The 21,402-nt window shown below is 29.7% G+C and overlaps 2 protein-coding genes across 3 annotated transcripts; both read right to left on the reverse strand.

The window, feature by feature from the left end:
* Positions 1-407: 407 nt before the first annotated feature.
* On the reverse strand, positions 408-3,763 carry LOC131648972 (probable plastid-lipid-associated protein 12, chloroplastic). Of its 2 annotated transcripts, XM_058918711.1 has the most exons (11): positions 3,469-3,763; positions 3,328-3,381; positions 3,044-3,118; positions 2,182-2,301; positions 1,793-1,984; positions 1,563-1,646; positions 1,379-1,471; positions 1,177-1,230; positions 1,002-1,081; positions 751-858; positions 408-642 (listed from the first exon to the last, which is right to left on the reverse strand). In XM_058918711.1, the coding sequence occupies exons 1-11, from the start codon at positions 3,688-3,690 to the stop codon at positions 561-563; spliced, it is 1,164 nt and encodes a 387-aa protein (XP_058774694.1). In that variant the 5' UTR covers positions 3,691-3,763; the 3' UTR covers positions 408-560. The 2 variants fall into 2 exon arrangements, with proteins under 2 accessions (XP_058774694.1, XP_058774695.1); XM_058918712.1 differs by lacking the exon at positions 2,182-2,301 and having other exon boundaries at positions 3,469-3,762.
* Positions 3,764-8,394: 4,631 nt separating this feature from the next.
* LOC131648973 (uncharacterized) lies at positions 8,395-10,778 on the reverse strand. The gene has a single exon (XM_058918713.1). It carries the CDS (start codon positions 10,450-10,452, stop codon positions 8,875-8,877), a length of 1,578 nt encoding a protein of 525 aa, XP_058774696.1. The 5' UTR covers positions 10,453-10,778; the 3' UTR covers positions 8,395-8,874.
* Between the last annotated feature and the right edge of the window lie 10,624 nt (positions 10,779-21,402).

A 21,402-nucleotide genomic window follows, 5' to 3' on the forward strand; every position in this document is an offset into this window, starting at 1 on the left:
CGTCTCTTAATACACCCTAGAAATTTTTAGAGAGGTGATTCAACGTGCGTCTGGAGATGCATCTGCGAAAAACACCTGAGAGCAATTTGCAATTTGGCCCATGCAACTCAACATTAAACTCATGATAACTAATTGTGGGATAACACAATCCGGAGCTATTACATAAAGAAGTCATTTATATGACTTCTTAATATAATAGCTCCGGATTGAGTAATCCCCCAAGTAGTTATCATAAGATGGTGAGGGTTTCTTATAGTTTAATCAGAGGTCCTAGGTTCGACCACTGTTCTAGGTACGCGGCAATTTTAAATCTCTTGAGGGAGAGCTTTGGGTTTATATGATCCTACGCAGCTCGAGAGATTAGTCTCTGCATTTGTGCGCAGAGAATACCCAATTTATACCAAAAATAATAAGAAGAAGTCATTTGTATTTATAGTGTTTAAGTAGCAAAGATAGGTGGTTAACATAAATGGTTAAATACACACTTGATGTCAAATCTTCACCATAAAATGATGTCTAATCTTCTTCGAGGTCTACATAATAAATCATTACTAATTTGATCACCTTGATGCATCCGCGCGAACATGTACAAAAATAATTCCATTGTCTCCACGGCTAAGTCTGACCTTTTCATCACTGAATCTGCAAAGAAAGACTCAACTATATAGTAAATAAAGGATATAACAAAGAGAAGACCTTTACAAAATGTACTATATAGAGAACATGATTTCTTGGAAGATGTCATCTTACAAAATCTCCAAGATGAACTTCTTGCCAAATTCTAGAGGATATCCAAATGGGCCACCAATTATGGCTGCATCATCCATTGTAACCTCGTACACTTTTGGGCCGCTTTTTCTGTCAATTTTTGGGCAAAACAAGAGGTAAGAAACATTCAATCCTGTCGATATATATTTAAAACGGAGATTGGAGGAACATATATTCATTGTGTTTGTAAAGATCCTCCCCTGAAAATCAGTGAACTTACAAAGCAAACTTACACAAAATTTCCAGCCATCGAGAACTTCAGCCCGAGCAAGATATCAACCACATACTTTATTCGTCCATTCTTCCCAACAATCTGTAAAAATCATTGCAATGCACAAACTGAAAATGTGAGGCGACATTTGTGGCAAATTGACAATTAAAGTAAAAAGTACAAGATGAACTTGATACCTGCTTTCCCATCAGACCATTGGCAGCATTCTCAAGCCAACTATCTGTCACAGTCTGTAGAAAATAAGTTGTTTAAATAAGAAAAAGAAAACCTTGCAACACAATAGTTTACATTTGAACCATCTTCAAACAGTATTTCCCAAAATAAAATAAAAAAACTTCGCAAGTAAACAAAATTATCTGTTTGTATTTCAAAATCTACCTGTGAATTCCATATCATCTTCCACTCACCCTCTTCTAGTTCTGGTTCTTTATCCTCAGATTTCTTATTTAAGGAAATGAGTTCATCTATTGCCTGTTGAAGTTAACCATATGAAAAACAGTGATGGTGAAAATATTCCAGTTAGGTTTATATTGGAAATGAGAACAAAATACAGCACTCTTACCTCTCTAACACGCACCCCCGACGAAATTGCGGTTAATAACTTTTGTCTAGGTTGAGTTTGCTTCTGCAGCACAAATGTGGTTCCCTGCACTATATATATGTTGCTGATAAGTCTTGGAAACATAAAGTTTTTTTAAAAATACCTTGATGTACTAGACGATCTAGCATTTCACTCGAAGAAAGGAAAGAAAGACTACTAAGATGATGTTTATATTGGTAATGCCTAATCACCTTATTTCCTCTTGAGATGCGAAGGTTTCCGGAATGCGACAAGTATGTGGTGTCTAACCAACCCTTTGCTTCATCTCCAAGTAGCTTAAATGGAACTGGATATGGAACTTTAAATGGAAGAAATTTAAATGAAAAGGCAGCTCTGTCAAACCGAAAAAGGATTCTTTTTCCATCTTTAATGGATGCTGCTGCCTGTTCAGATTGAAAGACATGAATATAAGAACACGAATGAGAACAACCAAGTCTTTGTCCTACTAGATTCGATCATACATATAGCTCAAATTTCACTTCACTCTTTCAAAAACCAAAATTTCGAATACCAAAATATATGAACAACTATATTATATCACGTTTTTATGATATGTTCAGTTGAACTTATTTAGTATTACCTCCACTTTGAGCTCACCAATGGCATCAGAAAATGATACAATATTGCTTACGCGCGGATCATTTGTTCGAAGATAAACCTCTTGAAATACACTAAAAAAATCAACCCCAACAAATGTTCTCTGAAAGAGCAATATAGAATACCATATTGAGTCATATGAGTAAGCAATTTATGGGGTATGTGTTGAACAGTTTGACTGAGCTTGAGAGGTGTATTGTGAGGTAGAAGCTTTTCATAAGGCAGTTCATGCACAAATATTGAAATTTTACTTTCAACTGCTGAAAAAGTACAAATATTTTTAGAAAGATACTAAAAATTGTTCTTCAAATTAGTCCTTCAATTCAAAAAGTTTTATTTTCAGAATGGGTCGAAACGATAATTGACTATCTAGAAACTCAAGGCAAAGGGTAGTCTGTTTGGTTTTTTCAATGACAAATTGATTTTGGGTGAATGTATTCTATCTATAAGTGAGTTGGAGATAAAATGATTTAAGTTTGTATACATACATGTAAAAGTGAGTTGACTATAAATTTAAGTGTAAAAATCAATTATACTTGAAAGTAACCAAACAAGTCAAAATTAACTAAACTTGAAAGCAACCAAACAGGTCATAGAGTCAATTTTGCCTCCTTTAAAAATGGACATGAACGTACACTAATTAGGCCAAATACCAAACATACACTAATAGGCCAACAATTTGTAAACATGACGGTGTGGTGATTGGAAGTGCCCCTAATTAGAATAATCTCTCGCAAGTAAATTTCCAAATTAGTGTATTTTTCAAAGCCCCGCTGTATAAATTAGGCAATAGATGAAATATAACTTAGATCCTTTGAAAATGCGTTTGAGTAAATATAAAGAACCTGAATAGGCGATGCTGTTCCAGGTCTGGTAGTAAAAATGAGCTGCCAGCGACCCTCAATCAAACTTGAGTCCGTCTGCAGAACATAATAGAGTTTCAATCTCATGAAAAGAATAAAACAAGCTATATAGCACCGGCACTTCTGAAAAAAGTGTGCATGTATCAGTGTCCAAAACCGAAACTAGTGATTACGTTAATTTATTATTTTTTAAATTAATATTGGTGTCGTGTTTATTGTGTCCGTACTTCATAGTTAAACGAAAATAAACAAAATTGAACACGTACAGGTTCAGATACACCCCCTAAAGTCTCCAGAACTTGAATAGCTTGTTCAATAGCCTGAAAGGGAAATGAAACGGTGATAAATTGAGGAACAAATTGAGATGAGAGGATGAGAAATTGAAAGTAAGAGAGAGGGAATTCAACATTGAGTTGATTGGGAGAAGAAGAACGTCCTCGTCCTTGGATGCCAACAAGAGCTTCAATGAGTGAGTTCTCAGATTCTTCTGTAGTTGACAATTGCTGAACTTGAGAGCACCGAAATACGAAGCTACGAGATTTGGAGGAATTGAGAGAAACAAAAGATGAACGGGAAAATGACGACTCAAACCCTAGGTTTACATTCGCAACTCTGAGAGTGAGAGCCATTGTTGTTAGTTGCAGAGAAAGAAAGAGCGATCGACTTCTCTTTTTCTGTTGTGTGCTTGTGTGGCTGGCGCCAAGATCAAATTCAATACGTGGCAGTTATTCATTGAACAATATCCATGTGGATGTTTTTATATTTTAAGATAATGTTGATTAAATTCACATTACACTCCAAAAATAAATTATTGCAACTTATTGTCATATTAAAATACAAATAAAGTACGAATTCAAAAAAAAAAAAAAAAATACAAATAAAGTGTTACCTATTTTTTTGGCTTCAAATATATTTTTATTTATTGTATGTCAATTCATCTAACTACTCCATTATTTATAATTAATATATAAAATTTTAATTTATTATAATCATCTTAATATATATAAATGGAAGGTTGTCATGATGGCAACCCTAGCCACGTGTCATCATGAAAGCCATTCCTAGCAAAAACCCTAAAGTGTTATTTACTAATTTGACCTACACCCGTGTTATTTACTAATTTGACCCTACATTAAAAATAAATAATAATAATAATAATAAAAATAATATAATATTTCGGCACTACTATTAATAATAATCATATAAATAATAATATAATAATATATAATAATATAATATATAATAATACTATCCAGATAACAATATTAGAAATAATTTTATTTATAAATATTTTAATTTTTTGTATATTATACAATAGCCGAAAATAAAAAATATAAATACAATTTTAATAAATATATAATAATATCATAACAATCAACATAATAGTAATAATATTAATAAAATAATAATAAAAATAAAAAACCACCAATAATAATAATAATAATAATAATAATAATAATAATAATAATAATAATAATAATAAACTATCCAGATCACACTATTAAAAATAATATTATTAAACCTCCAATAATAATAATAATAAAAAAATAATAATAACAATAATATTAATATTAATAAATTATCCAGATAACACTATTAGAAATAATATTATTTATAAATATTATAATTTTTTGTATATTATACAATAGCCGAAAATAAAAAATATAAATACAATTTTAATAAATATTTATATTATCTTATCTTAATCTTAATTTTAATCTTATCTTAATCTTAATCTTATCTTAATCTTAATCTTATCTTAATCTTAATCTTAATCTTATCTTAATCTTATCTTAATCTTAATCTTATCTTATCTTATCTTATTTATATAAATGGAAGGTTGTCATGATGACAACCCTAGCCACGTGTCATTATGATAGTCATTCCTAGCAAGAACCCTAATGTGTTATTTACTAATTTGACCCTACATTATAAATAAATAATAATAATACAATATTTCGGCACTACTATTAATAATAATCATATAAATAATAATATAATAATATATAATAATATGATATATAATAATACTATCCAGATAACAATATTAGAAATAATTTTATTTATAAATATTATAATTTTTTTGTATATTATACAATAGCCGAAAATAAAAAATATAAATACAATTTTAATAAATATATAATAATATCATAACAATCAACATAATAGTAATAATATTAATAAAATACAATTTTAATAAATATATAATAATATCATAACAATCAACATAATAGTAATAATATTAATAAAATAATAATAAAATTAATAAACCACCAATAATAATAATAGTAATAATAATAATAATAATAATAATAATAATAATAATAAACTATCCATATCACGCTATTAAAAATAATATTATTAAACCATCAATAATAATAATAATGATAATAATAACAATAATAATAATAATAATAACAATAATATTAATATTAATAAATTATCCAGATAACACTATTAGAAATAATATTATTTATAAATATTATATTTTTTTGTATATTATACAATAGCCGAAAATTAAAAATATAAATACAATTTTAATAAATATTTATATTAAAAATATATAAATAAGTATAAATAATTTTCAATAAAGAAGAAATACAAAAATCTAAATAAAATTTTAATATATATTTATCATTTCTAAAATATAAGTTGAAAAATCTCTCTCTTCTTCAATTTATATTTAAATTTTATTAAGAAATTTAAATTATAAGTTAAAAGTTAATATTATATATTTTTAAAATATAACTAAATATGTATAATAATATGACTTTTTGTAGCAAAAAATAATGTTATCATTACATTTATTAAAAATTAATTTTAATGTAATGTATTTTGATATATCATTTTTTACTCAAAATAATAAATAATTTATTTAAAAATAATTTTGAAAATTAATTAAAGTTTCTAATAACCGTTTTTACAAATAATTTTGAAAAAGAAGCAATTTAAAATTTATATAAGTAATAGATAATAATTTTTTTCTTACTCTATTTATTTTGTAGCAAATTGTATTTTAGTATTAATTTTTAATTTATTTAATTTTTTCATTTTTATTTTTTAATGTTATCATATAGCAATTACAGTTTAATTTTAGTATAACTATTAGTTACAAATTTTAATTATATTCTTTTTAATTATTATAAAAATTAATGTTTATAAAAGGAAGAGATTTATAAAATGGTTAATTCAATTAAAATTAAGGGTTAATACCATTTTACCCCCCTGCTATATAGGTCTTTTCTGGTTTTGCCCCCCTGTAAATTTTTTTTTTTGAAAAACAACCTTGTCATTTCAAAAAGCTAACTTTTTAGCCCCTAAAGTCAAAATCCGCAGGAAACCTGTAGATTTTCCTGCGGATTTTGACTTTAGGGGCTAAAAAGTTAGCTTTTTGAAATGACAAGGTTGTTTTTTAAAAAAAAAAATTTACAGGGGGCAAAATCAGAAAAGACCTATATGACAGGGGGGTAAAATGGTAATAACCCTAAAATTAATTATAATGTAATGTCTTATGATATATCATTTTTCACTCTAAATAAAAAAAATTAATCTAAAAATAATTTTAAAAATTAATTAATATAAAAAATACATAAAAATATGAGTAACTAAATCCAAATATTTAGAACCTATCATTTTTCACTGAAAATGAAAAGATAATTTATTTATAAAGAATTTTATAAAAATTAAATAACATAAAGTTATATTAAAATATGGGTAATTAAAATGAGTATTATATATATTATTAAAATGTTATTAAATTAAAAATACATGAATTTATTTAAAAAATAATATATTTAAAGTATAAAACGTTTTTATTCTTTTATGATTTTTTACGATTATAATATAGGATATCTAAGAACATTTTGATGAAATCATTGAATTAATGGAATCAATGTAAATAGGTGTCATTAGTAAATAAATTAGAGGATTTGGGGTGACAAAATTAATGAGAATGTTAAAAAGGAAGACTTTGATGTAATTAGTTAATTAATTTTTATTACAAATTTTTTATTTAATTTACATTGTTATTATATTATTTTATTCTTAATATCTATCAACAATATTTGTTTTGGTTATTATCAATGAAGTTTCTAATAATCATTTTACAAATAATTTTAAAAGTTGAAGCAATTTAAAATTTATATAAAGTAATGTATAATAATTTTATTTTTACTCTATTTTTTTTAGTAAATTGTATTTTAGTAGTAATTATTAATTTATATAATTTTTTGTTTTTATATTTTAATGTTATCATAATTATATTGTATATCAGTTACGATTTATTTTAAGTACAACGATCCGTTACAAATTTTTAATTATTGTAAAAGTTAATGTTTATAAAAGAAAGAGTTTAATGAAACGGTTAATTCGATGAAAATTTAGATTATAAATTCAATCACACAAATATATAAATTAAATTTAATAGTTTGTAATTTCTTTATAAATTCAATCAAAATATATGTGATGTTTTATTTCCTTCCATAATATCATTTTATTATTCTTAAACTGTCAATTTGTCCCACTTTCTATCTTAAATAGATAAACTCCTCTTGCTGTCTTCATGACACGTATATTTTAGAACATGCATAAAATGGAAAAGCATGAGATGAATGGGCAAATTATTCAACACCCATAAAAAACAAAATTGTTTTTTCTATCTTTATCTAATCATGAAAGGTTTCATTTTTTTACAACAATTCAAATCAATTTCATATCCATATTTTTCTCTATAAATTTTAATTTTATTGTTTTGATCATATTCCAATTCATTTTATAAATATTAATTTGATCATGTTTAAATTCATTTCATACTTATATTCATATTGTCTAATATAATTTCTAATTGTTATTTTGCAGCTTTTGCAATTTGAATAAGAGTCTGATAGGCTTCAATTTCTACAAAGAACAATCTTAGAATGAAGATCAAAATATAAGTATCTTACTCTTACAATCATTTGGAGCATCACAATTTTAGAAACTGAGTTCAAATATTATTTTTGTATTGATTTTTATTTATTTTTGTGGGTTTAATTTCCTTCCTCTTTCTTCACAAGTCTAAAATAACTATGTTTTCTTTCTGATAAATATTTATTTTTTTCTTTAATATAAATTCTAAATGATAAATATGAAATATAAAATATGAAAAATAAATGATATAGCCGCGCATCGCGCGGATCACAATCTAGTTTTTTAAATAACGAATGAGTCTTGCAACTTCCATATTTGAACTTTTCATTTCATGGTTAACCTGCAAGACTTTCATCAACTTGCATTTATACAAGTGTATTCATGCTCAAAGTGACTTAAGTTAACACAAACAAAATCAAATCAAGTAAAGAAAATCAAGTTCACAAAATCATCTGAAATTTGAGGAAAACAGTACATGGCAATCGTTAGTTCAGTTCTCTTTTATAATTTCGCAGGTCCATTACATGCCACTGAGTAGAATATTTTGACATAGTACATTTTAATCCCTACACAAAAGAACCTGCAAATTAAGGGACCTCTCCTACTATTTTCTACATAGACCTACCCAACCAAACTTCAGCCCTAAGGAATAAGTAAAGAAAGACAAAAGAACGAAACTCAGCAACAGTCACATCTTTCAAACCAACAGATATGACTCTGAAGAATACCCTTTCTCCTAATCTTTCATTTTACCAAACCCATACAGTTATGAAACAAAAAAAGACAGAACAAAAGTAAACTACTAATCTACGGGTCTGCAAATACCAACAATCTATGCATTAAAAAGCAGTAGCATTTTGCTCACTAGCCTTCCCCTCAAAACCCTACTTGAGGAACGGCTTCAGCTACTGAGCAACAGATAAATCATCATCTCCGACAGTCCCTGAACTTGTCCCAACTATCGGATTCTTGCACTCATCCCTCTCACTCGCTAAGTAATTTGCTTCTTGGGTTTTCGATTCATCACTTCTATCAACCATTTCATTCTCGCCGCTCTCTTTATGATCCTCGCTATCGTTTTCTTTGGCAAAAGCTTCATCTGGTGCACACTGTTGTGTGGCTAATTCAACCTTAAGCTCTTCCTTCTCTCCCTTAACTTCATCAAACACAAAGCCACCTCCCATTTCATTACCCTTGAACTCATCCTGATTTGAAACCACATCGCTCGGAACAGACTCTTCCATAAAAACATCCTCTACACCATCAGCTTCTGATACTCCATCATTTTCCAACTTAACAGCAGCATTGGCCTCAATGTTTTCATTTCTCTCACTTTCCATCATTGAATCAACCATTTCAGCATTGTTCTCAATTCCCATAACAGGTACATCAGATCCCCCGTCACTTTCATTATCAGACCCATTCTCCACTACTTCCTCATTGACATCTTCCACAACCTGGTTCTGACTCTGCCTCTCGAGAAACAGCATCCTCCTTCGCAAATCACCCAACTCCCTCTCCATTAGGAAAAGTCTCTCCCTCAAAGTCAAATTCTCTTCCTCCAACTGTGCAATATGAGAATCCTGATCATCAACCCTATTCTCTAACACATTATTATAATCCCCACCTCCGTAATTCGGGTATATCATCTCAAACCGGCTCAAATCATGGTCCAACCTCCTCTCAACCTCCACATGTTCCTCCACATCACTCTCACTCGACCCATCACCACCATCTTCATCCTCATCATCATGAACATCACGAAGCCTAATCAAACCCTTCATCGACCCATACCCATCAACACCCCACTCTTCCTTTGCCATATCTCCCAACATCTCCCTCGACGGAGACAATATCGGCGTAGGAAGCACAGCCGGAGTCACAGGACAAGGCGACACAAGCGATGCAATCCCACCAGATTTCTTAGCACGAATAATATACGAAGTCGTATTCCTCGGCGCAAAAGGAGCAAATCTAGCATTAAACTTCTTCTTAGGATAGAACTTCCGCGCTTTCAAACGATTCTGAGACTGCAACTCCTGAAGTGTAGGTGGTTGGTAACCAACACTGTTGTTCGAAATTCCACTCGAATTTTCCATTCTCCTAATATCTTTCCTCTTATCACCACCAACCTTCTTCCCCTTCCAGTTGTTATTATTATTATTACTTCGCCCCGGTTTCGCGAAATTAGGTTTCAAATTAGGGTTCTGAAACTTCATATTAGGATCCAAAGGAAGCTGTTGAGACCAAACCTTATATCCTCCACGGTTCATCATCGGAGCAAGATTCGGATTCATCATCTGCTGCTGATTCATTCCTTGATTATGGTTCATCAGAAACTGTTCCGGAGACTGATTAATAATCTGAGGCGGATTCATCTTCATCTTCATCATCTGAGACTGAGGCTGAGGCGGATTCATCTTCATCATCTGAGACTGATTCATCTGGTTCAAATTCATCATCATCTTCGATTGATCGTTCATCGTAATCGTAACCAAACACAAACAAACCCTAACTACAAACAAACTAACAACAACAATCTCTTGAAATTTCAACGAAATCAGTCACGAAAACAAACAAACAAACAAAATTATCACCGATCAGAAACTCTCGATCGGCGGCGAATTCGAAACCGATTCCGATTCAAAACCCTAAATCGATGTTTTGTGAAATTAAGAATCGATTAAAATTTTCGAGAAATTAAGCGAGGGTGAAACCGTGTTGAAGAATCGAGATTTCACAAAGGGGGAATTTGAGAAACCCTGATTTTGATTATTATTTTTGTGATTTACTATTCTGAAAAGAGTGGTTATCGTTTCTTGATGTGCTCATGCGAACCGAAGAGACTTATATAACGGGTTGAGAATAAAATGGACGGCCCGATTTTGATCTCATAAATTGACGGCTTGGATTTTAGATGCGATAGGGACACACGTCACTCGTACCTAAAAGATCGATTCGTGATTTCTCATTTAATTTTTTTTATTTTGATGTGGGATCTTTCCATGTTTTGATCTTTGTATGAAAAAATAATATATATGGATAAAACTTACACGTTTAATAAAAAATTACTTACTAATTAAATTTATAATTGTTTTTTTGAAAAAAATTATTTTATTGTTTAAATTACATCTCAGGTAGATATTTAACTTGGAAAAAAATGAATGTTAATATATATCTTGTCGTATAATTGAATAGGATAAAAAGGTTAGATATTACTATTTAGGCAAAAATATAATCAAAATCTTTTAAATTATTTTATTGTAATAATTTGATTTTTTATGCTTTTTTGTTTATAAGGTAATTTTTAAGTTAACTAGTGTGTATAATTTGTATATCGTTGGCATTTTTTTTAAATTTCGCTAAAAAAAAGCTTATGTGACATTTAACGTTTATGAATTTCTCCCATAAACGTTATTAGTGTCACATAAAAGTTTTGGAATGAAGTTTGAAAAAAAAGTCAACGATGCACGCATTTAGGTAACTTGAAGGATTACCTTGTAGCAATATATATATATATATATATATATATATATATATATATATATATATATATATATATATATATATATATGATTGAATTGTTGCAAAAAGATAACTCAAAGGCCCATGGGTATATTTTTGCCTATTACTTTCAATTGAGTTTAATGTGTCACATTTTATTTATTTTTCATTATTAAATGGATAAATATGGTTGGTCTGGATGAGCGAGGAAGAAGAACGATGGAGATATGTTCGTCGGGTTTGACAATAAGTTTTTCTCGGGATCTAACATCTTTGAAACTGGCTTCCATCTTGAGGTTGTTTGGAAATTGGTCCACTAATCGAATAATGCATCTCTTATACTTGTTGCATAATATTTTGTCTTCTCATAGGGAAAACACTCATCAGTCATAGAATGAGCTCATCTTTGTAAGAGCATAAATCATATACAATATCTCTTGTTCCACCTATGACGGTGGATCTTTATTTCCGAACACTAGGTCGATCTGGGGGCCACTTTGATCCATTCATGTTTCACTACCAACAAGCAATAGAGAAAGATTATAAGCATAAACACGCTATTGAGATTCTAACCACCATATTACTTCATTGTCAGTGGGGTCACAACCAAAAGTGTGATGATGCACTCTAATGTAAGTTTGAGTTTTTTCGTTCTTGTTTGAAATAACTTACATATTATGGATTTTCTAAGGGAAAAGATGAAAGTGCAAGTTTTGGTTCTACATCTGGCCTTAAGTTTTAATGATAACATTACATGATATTTTAGAGAACAATTTATTACTCTAATGGTTTTTGTCCAATGTGTAGCTTTTGCTAACAAGTTCTAACTCTGAAGATAATACGCGTGACGTCATCAGATTTTGGACTCAACACACTAAGACTTTGGAAGAAACTAGTGGTGTTTACAAACACTCAGTCAAGAAGAACATCCTGATGAATGTTAACTATAGAGCTTATGATCGTGACTCTTTTTGAAGAGTTTCCGAAGACTTCTTTAGCTTTGTGATTATGTTGTCCAAGTTTTGAAGATTCCGAAGACAAGGTTCTAGAAGAACAAGTTTTGAAGGATCTGAAGACAAAAATTCTAGAGACCAATTGCTAAAGACTCTGACGACAAGGTTCTGGATGAACAAGTTATAAAAAATCTTATGATTTAGGTTCTTAAGATTCAAGTTTTGGTCCATCTAAGCATGCTTCATCAAAAACCATCAGAAACCTCTAAAGATTACGAGATAATATCAATATCGGTTTACGTGAGGAAATAGTATGAGGTACAAATGTTCCCACTACCCTGATATGGTGGCGCAAGGGCAGTACCATGGTATTATGTTATCTACCACTTCCTCATTGACTGCTATGGACAAAACAACTAAAATTAAGTATTCATATTTTACCCTCCAACAAACTTTTTCTTGGCTATAAAAGAAAGATTGAAGATCGCGATATTTCTCAACAAAACTTACGTTGAAACGCTGCTCAAATCTCTCTCATATATTCTTTGTAAAGTTTAATAAAAACAAGTGAACTTGTGTTCGTAAACTTATAACAAGTGAGATTTTGTTCATATAATTTCTATTAACATGGTTATGTTATTTGATTGTATTTAAACTTGTGTAATATGATTTCAAGAAGCAACCTTGTAAACAAAACCCTTGTATTTCAACTTGTAATTTGATTGTTCCTTGAGAGACTAAGTGTTAGTCATAATTTCTCAAGAAGACATTGACGAGTAGTTTTTGTGGATCGTAACACTGACAGCTGGTCTTTGTTGTGTGTCTGTAATCAGTTCAGTTATAATGGATTAAGTCCATGTTTAAGAAGGAAAAATCACCTTGGCGGGTGAACATGATTAACTTCATTATCAGTGAACTAGGATAAAAATAATTGTGTCATTTACTTTTGTTATTGTGTTCTTTGTTTTTGACTTGGGAAGAATTGGTTTTAAATTCTAAAACTCAATTCAACCCCCTCTTCTTATGTTTCTCGCACCTTCTATCGACATCAGATATTCGGTTCTGCTATTGATTTTTATCAAACACTTAACTATGTCAAATAAAGATCCAGAGTTTTCTATGAAACACAATGTCCATTCCACCACCACATGCACCGGTTATAAATGAAAGAGATCATTATATTGCTAAGCCTCTAGTTTTTTATGGAAAGAAATTTGATTACTAGAAAGATAGAATGGATAGTTTCTTTCTTGGTCACGATGTTGATCTATGGGATATTGTAGTATATGGCTACAAATATCATGTGGATGCTAGTGGAAAGAAGATTGATGAATAAGCAAACAAAACAAAGATTATAATAATCATTGTAAAGAAAGAACCATTATGTTGAATGTGATTTCTTATAATGAGTATGAAAAGATAACAAATATAGATTGTGCTAAGTCTATATTTGATTCTGTGAGAATGACTCGTGAGGGGAACACTCAAGTAAAGGAGACTAAGACGCTTGCCTTGATTCAAAAATATGAAGCCTTCAAGATTAAACATGATGAAACGGTTGAGAACATATTCTTTAGGTTTTAAACTCTTGTTGTGGAGCTAAAGGTTCTAAAAAAATGGTATTCTACTTCGGATCATGTAAAGAATATTATCATAAGCTTACCAACAAGATGGAGACCTATGATAATTGTGCTCAAACTAGCCAAGGTTCTGAACAACACTACTCTGAAGGAACTGATTAGTTCTTTGAAAAGCCATGAGACTAGAACTCTTTAATTCGAAGAGGAAGACGAATTTGAAAAAGATTCAGACGACGATGAAGATGAGCTATCGCTTCTTTCCATAAGGGTTAACCAACTCTAGAAATAGAAGCAAGGAAACAATTTTAGAGGAGCGTGAACAGGGACAGATGCACGCGTTGACTATTGGAGGCACTTGCCCCCACTTAATTATGCATTTGATTTTCACTTTTTAGATAAATTTATCTTTACTCTTATTAAAAAATAAGTATTGACCCCATTGAAAAATCTACAGACCCAACAAATTTCTTATTTTGTCCTCATCAAAATATAGCACTTTTAAGTTACTACACGAGTACTCTACCTAAAATTTTAATATTTATTATTAAATCCATTTATATTTTGTTTTGATGTATTTTGTTTAAAACCTTATCAGATTGTATTCATAAGAAATTAGTTTTTTAAGTACACACATTTACATTTATGTTGGGGTTTTTGATATTAAAATTTGTATATTGATAATTTTAATGTTAATAAAATTCATATTGAATAACCTATAAAATTATTTTATTTTAAAAAATAATAATTCAAAATTATTTGAAAAATATACATGTTTTATTTCAATTTTATTTTATGAGACTAAAGCTTTTTGCAAAATAATTTTCTAGAGATTTCAGTGTAATTTTTTTATTGTAACAAAAATCAATCTTGATAGTATTATTAGAGATTAAAAGCATATTTAATTCTAAATTTTAAAGGTAAATTTCAATCTAATTTTATTTTATTTCATTCTCTTTCAAAATATATTTTTAATATAATAATTTATTTTTTATTCGTATTTATGATATATATTTTTGCCCCCATTAATCACAATTTCTGGATCCGTCCCTGAGCGTGAAGGATCTGTGGTCGCTTCGAGTTAACTTTTGGACAAAAGAGGTCTGATGGCAACAAAAATGACACTTGCTATGAGTCCAAATAGCCAGACCATTATAAGAATGAATATATCAACCTCAAGAAGAACAAGCTCTATCAAGAGGCTCTACCAAAAGGTCATTGTTGGTCCTGAGTATGAGAAGTGGCTAAAAGCCATGAAATCTGAAATGGATTCCATGTACACAAAGTGGGTTTAGACCTTGGTCCAGCCTCTTGTAGGAATTAGTTATATATGATGCAAGTGGGTCTTCAAAAAGAAGACTGACATGGATGGTAAGGTACATACCTATAAGGCAAAACTGGTTGCTAAAATCTATAAGTAAATTCATAGGGTTAACTATGATTAAACCTTTCACCAGTTGCAATGCTTAAATGTTTTCATATTTTACTTGTTATCGTTGCATTTCATGATTATGAAGTATGGCTGATGGATGTCAAGACTGTTTTCCTTAATGGGAATCTTATTAAGGATGTATACATGATAGAACCTGGAGGATTTGACATACCAGAAGAAACCCAAAATATATGCAAGTTACATCGATCAATCTATGGATTGAAGCAAGTTTCCAGAAGTCGGAATCTTCATTTTGATGAAAAAGTAAAATAATATGGATTCATCAATAATAAAGATGAGCCTTGTGTCTATAAGAATGTTAGTGGGAGCATGATCGCCTTCTTTGTATCATATGTATATGACATATTACTCATTGGAAACAACGTCCCTACCATGCAACAAATGAAAACTTAGCTAGGGAAATGTTTTTCTATGAAGGACCTTGGTGAAGCAGCCTATATATTAGGAATCAGGATCAATACAGATAGATCTCAAAAATTTCTTTGGCCTAAGTTAGAGTACATGCATAGATAAAGTGTTGAAACGCTTCAATATGCATGATTCCAAGAAATGACTCGTACATATGCAACATGGCATCTGTCTATCAAAAACACAATCACTTTCAACTAAGGAAGAAAGGAATCACATGAATAAGATTTCATATGCATGTGCAATAGGATCTATCATTTATGTCATATTGTGTACTCGACTAGATGTCTTGTATGCTTTAAGTACAATGAGTAGGTACCAATCGGATCCCAGTGATGCTCATTACGTAGTTGTCAATAATATCCTTAAATGCTTGAGAAAGACTAAGAACTCATTATCGATATATGGAGGTCAGGAAGAGCTTGTTGTAATTGGATATACCGATGCTAGATTCCATACAGATAAGGATGACTTTAGATCGTAATCTAGTTACATGTACTACTTAATCAGTTGGAAAAGTTCAATGTAAGATACAATTGCTGATTCTACAACTGAGGTCGAGTACATTGTTGCCTCAAATGCAACAAATGAATTTATTTGGATCGAGAAATTAATTAGTGAAGTTGGCATATTCCCTAGCATTGTGGATCTCATTGATCACTATTGTGATAACGATGATGCTATCGCACAAGCTGAGGAGCCTAGATCTCACCAATGATCTAAACACATACTTAGGCGATATCACCCCATTCAAGAGATACTTTGATAGGGGAGATGTGAAGATATGCTGAGTACCTACACTTGAAAATGTTGATGACCCATTAACAAAGCCTCTCTCACAGCTGAAGCATGATGGCTATGCTAGACCCATGGGTGTTATGGCTATGCCTGATGGCTCTAGTGCTAGTGGAAGATTGTTGGTGTAAGCCCTAGAGGCCAATACTTTTGGTACTTGTATCAAATTATTTATTAATAATAAAATAAATTTCTTTATTATATTCATTTTTCCTAAATAATAAGGTCCTTATAATAGCTAGTTCGATTAATGAAATGTTAAGTATGACTTAATCATGAGATCACATTAAACATAAAAACATTATTCTTAAAGTATTTGTACTCGAGCTTTATTGTGAAGTGGGATAATACCAAAGCATTGAGACTATAATATAGATAAACTGATTATCACATCTCATGGATCATGAATAAGGAGTTATCAAGTCTTAACATATGTATGAATATTAGGAGTAATATTTATACTGGATTGACCCGCTATAAGAATACTACACAAAATGTTATCCAAAGTGTCATAAGTTATTCTCATGGCGATAATGGTGTATACCACCATTCGACCTGAAATCACTATGAATCCTAAATGTAGAGTCGAATACTTTATTGTTGATTAAATTGTCCGTTATTGGATGACTACAAAGATAGCTGATGGGTACTTCACAAAGTATGTTGAGGTACATGAGTAACCTAGATGAAATTTACCCATCTTGCGTAACAGGATAAATGTCTAAGGGCTCAATATTGAACTGAACAAGGGTGACACAGTCTATGTCTCGTGTTAAGCAAAGACATAAGGATAAAAGGGTAATTGTACACAAGTATTATCACAAAAAAAGGTTTTGTCATATCACACGATATTTTTGTGAATTGGGTAGCGGTAATGTGTTGCTAGATATTGCTCACTGTTTATCATGTTAAATGTGTGATCTAATATAGTTACCAATGTCATGAGAATCTACAGGGATATACACAAAAGGATAAGTTGATGAGAGATAGAGTAAATAAGGAACACCGTAAGGTAAGATGCACTTAAGTGAATTGTAGAATACCATAAGGTATCACACGCTTAAGTGATATACAGTGCACCATAAGGTATGGTGCATTGGAACTTAAGTGGACATTTTAGCTTGCAGCCCACACGGGTGATTTTATAAATAGAATCGTTGTGCAAAAGCATTATCACTTGATGAAAATTCGGTTTGTGAAACCCTAGCCATATTTTCTTTCTCACTCACTCAAAACCTTCATTCATATCCGATAGCACTGAGACTGAAGGCATCTGTTCGTGTGGATTGAATAGAGGGGTTGTTCTTCATTCAATGTTTATGATCACTCATTCGATTCATCATCAAAAGTTTTAATCGCCATAAGAGGTAATTGTATTTATTACTGATCATGCTCATTCGTAAGGATCACTAAAGGGAAAAAATGTATTTTCCGTTACGCCTTGTATCGCAATTTCCCTTCACCATAAATACTAAAGTAATGCACAACCACACATATTTTATAAATCTTCATATATATATTTAAAACTTTTTTAAAATTGATTATGGTCGATGTCTATTTGATTATGGATGTTACTTAATCAATTATAAAACAATAATGCAACCTATAATGGATTATGGATCATATATAATCGACTATGAGGTAAAAGTTACTTAACAACTGATTAAGGAAGCCATCTAATCGATTAGGAATCTGATCCATCAAATATTTTCTCTTTGTTAAGGTTCCGTTTTGCCTAACTTTTTTTTCAGTTTAAAAGTAGCTTTTAGAACAAAGTTATTAGTAAGAGCTTTAGAAATAAAGTTAAATTGTTTGGTGGTTTTTATTTTTTTTACAAAGTCACTTATAAGTTATAAGTTGTTTGGTAAAATGTTTATGTAAAATTTAAAAATTAATCATCAATTAACATAACAAATAAAAAACATTTTAAATATAAAAATAATTTAAAGAACCCTGAATAATATCATAAATAAATAATATCGAAAGAGTTAACAAATAAATCAAGACTAAAAACATATATTACTCTATTTGTAAAAATAAATCTAAATCATAAAAAAAAACTCATACATTTCTATTTGTAAAAAAACATATATTCAGAGAATAACTCGCGTCTTATACTCTTTTTGGATTATATAAACCTACATCTTCATTTATATTTGTTTCTTCTTTGCCATCCATCATATATTAAGAGAAATCATCATACTTATTAAATTCTTCATCTTGGACACCATATATTCGAATACAGTAATGGAGTGTTGTTGTTGCAACTATGGACTTCTGTTGTTTAATGAGTGAAAATAGTCTCATATCACATAATATATACCAACGTTTATTCCAAACTCCAATTGTTCTTTCAATGACATTTCTCAATGAAGAATGTGCATGATTGAATACTTCATGCATTCCTTCTACTTGACTCTCATCTCTAAAATCAGGAATATGATATCTTTCAACTTTGAATGATGATAGATAGCCTTTCATGTTTGGATACCCAACATCGACAAGATAGTACTTTCCTAATATTAATACAAGTATCATTGTTATTTTTTATATAAAATTAGTTATATGTGCGTGTGTTAAAATTTATTGTATAGTGAATTTATACATGCCTTCAGGAGGACGAGGGAACACACTTTTCATTTCTTCAATCACGCATGAAAGAATACGACTGTCATGTGCAGTACCAAGCCAACCAACAACAACAAAAGTGAATAACATGTTTAAATTGCACACTACCATGACACATTTTGTGTTGGATGTCCATTTCTACCAATATAATAGATTTGATCTTTAGTGGAAACAATGACATGGATATGTGTTCCATCAATTGCACCAATGCATCCTTCAAAATGATGCCAATACCTACTATAATTTTTTATTTTGGATGGAATTTCAGTAAATTTAAAATCTGGAGGCCTTGCAATTTCCATTGCTAATAAAATAAATTATCCAAAACTTCCCCAAACTTTTTACTTACAGTCTCTCATGATTTTCCAAATTTATTTTAAACATTTCGATTAGTTTCACTATGTGCACAATTCCAAAGAAACATATCTAGTGATTCTAATGATGTGATTTCATTAGATGGATGTAACCATCCCTTGGTGACCAATAATTGTTCAAGTTTCAATATGGTATGAGTTTCCATCCTAAACATGTTATAACTTTCACCTGAGTGTTAAGAATTTCTCGAACCCAAGTACATCCATGAGAATAAAGAAATCTTTTACCCTACTTCATTAAATACTTCATATGATAATCCCAAGCAATTACTATTGCAGTATAACATATCTTATAAAACCCACATTTCCTTTTATTAGTTTTTCTCGAATGCTCGTTGATTTGATTAATAGACTTATGAAAGCAAATTTTAAAATAAGGAAATAAATGCAAATACATCATCAATCTATAATATAAGAAAATTAATGGTTGTGAAAAAGTCCAAAATACCCTTATTTGATTTTTTGCCACCACATTAAAATTGTGGTTTTTTGGTCTTTGTACCATAAAGTTCTTAATTTTATTATTAAAATAATACAACTCTTATATTTTATCAAACTTATCAACTCTCTACCTATTCTCTATTTTTTTCTCTTTCATCACTTTCTCACTTCTTTCTTCCAAAAAAATCTATCAATCTATAATATAAGAAAATTAATGGTTGTGGAAAAGTCCAAAATACCCTTATTTGATTTTTTGCCACCACATTAAAATTGTGGATTTTTGATCTTTGTACCATAAAGTTCTTAATTTTATTATTAAAATAATAAAACTCTTATATTTTATTAAACATATCAAACCTCTCTCTATTCTCTATTTTTTTTCTCTTTGATCACTTTCTCACTTCTTTCTTCCAAAAAAAATCTATCAATCTATAATATAATAAAATTAATGGTTGTGGAAAAATCCAAAATACCCTTATTTGATTTTTTGCCACCACATTTAAATTGTGGTTTTTTTGTCTTTGTACCATAAAGTTTTTAATTTTATTATTCAAATAATACAACTCTTATATTTTATCAAACTTATCAAATCTCTACCTATTCTCTATTTTTTTTCTCTTTCATCACTTTCTCACTTCTTTTTTCCAAAAAAATATATCAATCTATAATATAAGAAAATTACTGGTTGTGAAAAAGTCCAAAATACCCTTATTTGATTTTTTGCCACCACATTAAAATTGTGGTTTTTTTGTCTTTGTACCATAAAGTTCTTAATTTTATTATTAAAATAATACAACTCTTATATTTTATCAAACTTATCAAATCTCTACCTATTCTCTATTTTTTTCTCTTTCATCACTTTCTCACTTCTTTCTTCCAAAAAAATCTATCAATCTATAATATCAAAAATTAATGGTTATGAAAAAAGTCAAAATACCCTTATTTGATTTTTTGCCACCACATTAAAATTGTGGTTTTTTGGTCTTTGTACCATAAAGTTCTTAATTTTATTATTAAAGTAATACAACTCTTATATCTTATCAAACTTATCAAATCCCTACCTATTCTCTATTTTTTTCTCTTTCATCACTTTCTCACTTCTTTTTTCCAAACAAATCTATCAATCTATAATATAAGAAAATTAATGGTTGTAAAAAAGTCCAAAATACCCTTATTTGATTTTTTGCCACCACATTAAAATTGTGGTTTTTTGGTCGTTGTACCATAAAGTTCTTAATTTTATTATTAAAATAATACAACTCTTATATTTTATAAAACTTATAAAATCTCTACCTATTCT

The sequence above is a fragment of the Vicia villosa genome, linkage group LG2, assembly GCF_029867415.1.
Source record: "Vicia villosa cultivar HV-30 ecotype Madison, WI linkage group LG2, Vvil1.0, whole genome shotgun sequence".
NCBI lineage: Eukaryota > Viridiplantae > Streptophyta > Magnoliopsida > Fabales > Fabaceae > Vicia > Vicia villosa.

Coding starts and splice junctions, on each gene's coding strand:
- LOC131648972 (XM_058918711.1), bottom strand. CDS start 3,690: ATGGCTCTCACTCTCAGAGTTGCGAATGTAAACCTAGGGTTTGAGTCG. Junction 3,382..3,468: donor CTTCTCCCAATCAACTCAAT/GTTGAATTCCCT, acceptor TTTCCCTTTCAG/GCTATTGAACAAGCTATTCA. Junction 1,985..2,181: donor TTGGTGAGCTCAAAGTGGAG/GTAATACTAAAT, acceptor CAATCTGAACAG/GCAGCAGCATCCATTAAAGA.
- LOC131648973 (XM_058918713.1), bottom strand. CDS start 10,452: ATGAACGATCAATCGAAGATGATGATGAATTTGAACCAGATGAATCAG.